Source organism: Drosophila yakuba, chromosome 2L (assembly GCF_016746365.2).
Source record: "Drosophila yakuba strain Tai18E2 chromosome 2L, Prin_Dyak_Tai18E2_2.1, whole genome shotgun sequence".
Lineage (NCBI taxonomy): Eukaryota > Metazoa > Arthropoda > Insecta > Diptera > Drosophilidae > Drosophila > Drosophila yakuba.
Genome location: NC_052527.2, coordinates 27,942,787 through 27,946,741, shown reverse-complemented (window position 1 = coordinate 27,946,741; position 3,955 = coordinate 27,942,787). Strand labels below are relative to the sequence as shown.

Here is a 3,955-nt window from a genome sequence, read left to right as displayed (position 1 = left end):
TCAGGCGGGGGTCACATTGGTAGGGGAAGGGGTCAAAATGGCCCAAAATTAGCGTCACGAGGTTTATGGACGGCCCCAGAGTAACGTGTATCAGATGCTCGGGGAACTCGTCTATAGCGTTCGCTTTTGTTTTATCTTAATATTTAGTGTTATGCAATGCTATAAATTTAAAATATAAATGTTTAGAAAATATACTTCTGTTAAGTTTCTGGTACAGGTTATATTCTGCAAAAAATGGTGATTAAATATTACATTTGCAATTAGAATATATGTACAAAGCTCGTTTCATACATGATACATTTCGTTTTCACTGTTCCAAAATTGTTGTTAATTCTTCGACAATATTTTGTCGCAAATGAAACTTTAATTATAAACAAATGTATTATTTGTTGCCAGCACCAAACGATTCAACATCATAGATAACACCGAGTTTGGAAATTAATGTTTCACCACCACTAGTAATTACTAAGTTGTCAATAACTAAATGCGAAGACCTGTAAAATAGGTTTTTGAAAATATAAAAAAAATATCGAATTGATGATAATTAATTTTTAAATATGTTATCAAAATGATAAAATATATCAGCCGAAAATATTGATATAGCGAATATTCTATCGAAGGAGAAGGCAGAAAGAAGTTACATATATGTAAAATTTACTTCATTCTGTTGCAATAATGAGCAATATCAACAATGATCAACGTCCCCTTAATTTTGAAAAATGTAAGAAAGATACATAGGTTTGAAAGTTAGAAACTTACTAACAAATTATTTGTAGGTCCGGAATCTAATGATGAGCTCAAAAAACGGTTGGAGATAGAAGAATTAATTCATAAAAACTTCGACCAAAATCTTAGCTTTGGTGTTCTTGTGAAGTTAGCCCTTGCACCGTACGGATTGGTCAATGACGATTTTAGAAGGATTTTATGGCCGCAGTTGGCAGGAGTCGACGTAAACCGTTTAGGACAAGCTCCAACACTCGATAAGTTGCAACACCACCCAGAATACAACCAGGTGGTGTTGGATGTAAATCGTTCTCTAAAACGATTTCCACCAGGAATTCCGTACGAGCAGCGAATTGCACTGCAAGACCAACTTACTGTTTTGATTTTACGAGTAATTCAAAAGTATCCTAACTTGAGATATTATCAAGGCTATCATGATGTGGCTGTAACATTTTTGCTAGTGGTTGGCGAAGAAATCGCTTTTGCAATAATGGAGCAGCTCTCTAAAACACATTTTTCGGAATGTATGCAGGAGACTATGGAGGCCACGCAAAGGCGACTTATGTTTATTTGGCCTATCATTAAGTTTGAGAACCCAGAACTTTATCAGTTTTTGCAGAGCTCAACGGTAGGAACTTTGTTTTCCTTACCGTGGTATTTGACATGGTTCGGACATAGTTTAACATCTTATAAAGCTGTTGTCCGTTTATATGACTATTTCCTTGCATCTCCTATTTATACATCTCTTTTTGTAACAGCGGCAATTTTACTTTATCGTTCAGACGAAATTCTAAAGGAGGACTGTGATATGGCATCGGTGCATTGTCTTTTATCAGTGGTATCTCAGAGCTAAAAATATATATACATTTTTTTATAAAGATATTTTGTAGATACCAGAAGATTTACCATTTGAGGACGTTTTAAAGACCTCCAGTTCGCTTTTAAATAAGTATAGCTTAACGGTTATTGAGAAAGATGTTGAAGAACTTATTTGTCAAGAGTAAGTAAAAATTGCGTTAATACTTCCAAAAATAACTTGTACTTTGTAATAGAAGGAGGGAAAGGAAAACCGACGAAGCTTTAATCGTAAAAAGACGTCGACCGGCCACATCGAATATAATTCCTATCATAAACCAATGGATTCCAAACAAGTCTACTGCAAAGTCGGTAATATTGACGACAGCTATTTCTATTGTTGTGGGTGTATGTGCCTATTATTACAAGAATCAGTATTTTGCGGCAGGTATAAGCTGAGTATGAAAATATTGTCATTTAAATTGTTCATTTTACATTGTACAATTTTACTGTCACCTAATATTCAAATATTAAAAATATATAACTTTTCAATTACTTAGTATTTTGTTTTAATCTAGCAATCAAAATAACTTGTTAAGGCACCAAAGCATTCCACCGATGGGGTTCAGCTTTTGTGTTTTAGAGCTAGCTCTAACCTAAAAATAATTAATATTCAAAACTAAATCGTATAACGCATTAAAATGCATTAGTATATTATATAAGTATCAAAGTGCCACATCAAAGATACACTTATGTATAAGCATAGCTTGTAACTACTTCTTGACCGACTCGATTGGGCGAAAAATCCGATAGCTAAATGTTCCTTTAAAAAATTTGCTCTCACTCAACCGAAAATCAAAACATTAGAAGCAAACTTGATTATTTTTTTAAATAAATGGAAATGTGTAATAGTTTATGTTGTTTTAGATGTGCATAATGTATACATAAAATATAACTATAATATTCAACATACCACTGTGAACCGAAAAGAAAGATTGGAAAGTACCGTTTGCTTCGTCTTTTTCAATCAGTTCTTTAGTAAGACTGGCCACATCAACACCTACTGACGGGAACATGCCAACTATGCAGGGCGAGCTTATCGTTGCCCATATTATGGACGCTTGCAGTCGATTGCACTCAATTAGACATCTAATTGGTACACAAGTTCTTTAAATAACCCCTTCTTTAAAATATCTTAAAAAGTAAAAAATTTGTCCAAAAAGATAATTATACCCGTTACTCGTTGAGTAAAGGGGTATACTAGATTCGTTGAAAAGTATGTAACAGGCAATAGCCGAGTCGATCTGGCCATGCCCGTCTGTCCGTCCGTATGAACGTCGAGATCTCAGGAACTACAAAAGCTAGAAAGTTGAGATTAAGCATACAGACTCCAGAGATACAGAAGTAAGTTTGTCGATTCATGTTGCCACGCCCACAAGCCGCCCAAAGCTGCCACGCCCACACTTTTGAAAACTGTTTTGATATTTTTTTTTTAATTTTTGTATTAGTCTTGTAAATTTCTATCGATTTGCCAAAAAACTTTTTGCCACGGCCACTCTAACGCCCACAATTAAAAACTCTCAAAATTACAATTGCACTTCTTCGCGCACAAGCAATCTTGGAAGGGGGTGTACCTGCGCGCACAAGCAGTCATAAGGATGATCGCAAGGGTGGGGGTGAGATTTCTGTTCAAGGCTATGCACCTTACTGTGTCCTCAATTTTCTGGGAAGGTAACTGGTGGTTGGATTATTAGTTGAGAAATATTTAGAAATATCAAACAAACTGGTTATAGGGTCGTGTATACGTATATATAAAAAATCATATAATCATAAAACCGTTAAAAAACCGTCGTTCCCGTATATTCCAGCTACTTTCAGCTAAAAGCTATGGAGCCGTTGAGATGAAAATCTAAACAATCCGAAGTCATAGCGACTTTCAGCTTAAGGCTACCCACGTTTTAAATGTATGCCTTGCAAAATGTTACTTATAAAGTAACAATGACTAGTAGTCACCAATAATTTCATGATCCCTGACTGCGGTTATCCGAAATAATTCCCTACAGAGATATGTATTTCAAATTATCTGTGATCTGTCTCCATTTTCATTATGCTAGGAGACCCCATAAAATCAAATATTTATGACTCTTTGAACCTATTATCGAGAAAGTCAAGCGGCTATTTACCTGCATCCAAACCCATAGCTCGCCCTCCTTTTCTGACTTCCCCATTGCAGTCTGTGCAGTCTGCAGTCTGTGAAGGCTCCTTAAATCGAGAACCAATCAGGTGGATTCTAAGAGTAGACACCCCCTGTAGATGTCAAACTCTCTAATACTCGTGTATAAAAATGGATCCCCTTAAATTGCTCAGGATCAGTTCTTATAATACCTCAGCACTGCATACCAATGGATCTTACTGTAGAGTTTGTTGACTCAGTAAA

At 35.6% G+C, this 3,955-nt stretch overlaps 1 protein-coding gene across 2 annotated transcripts; it reads left to right on the top strand.

Moving 5' to 3' along the window:
* Window positions 1-421: 421 nt before the first annotated feature.
* On the top strand, window positions 422-2,073 carry LOC6529154 (TBC1 domain family member 20). 2 transcript variants are annotated; one of them, XM_015198688.2, is made up of 4 exons: window positions 422-721; window positions 777-1,561; window positions 1,614-1,723; window positions 1,779-2,073. In XM_015198688.2, the coding sequence occupies exons 1-4, from the start codon at window positions 676-678 to the stop codon at window positions 1,975-1,977; spliced, it is 1,140 nt and encodes a 379-aa protein (XP_015054174.1). In that variant the 5' UTR covers window positions 422-675; the 3' UTR covers window positions 1,978-2,073. The 2 variants fall into 2 exon arrangements, with proteins under 2 accessions (XP_015054174.1, XP_002090161.1); XM_002090125.3 differs by having other exon boundaries at window positions 425-721; window positions 1,776-2,073.
* The last annotated feature ends 1,882 nt before the right edge of the window (window positions 2,074-3,955 follow it).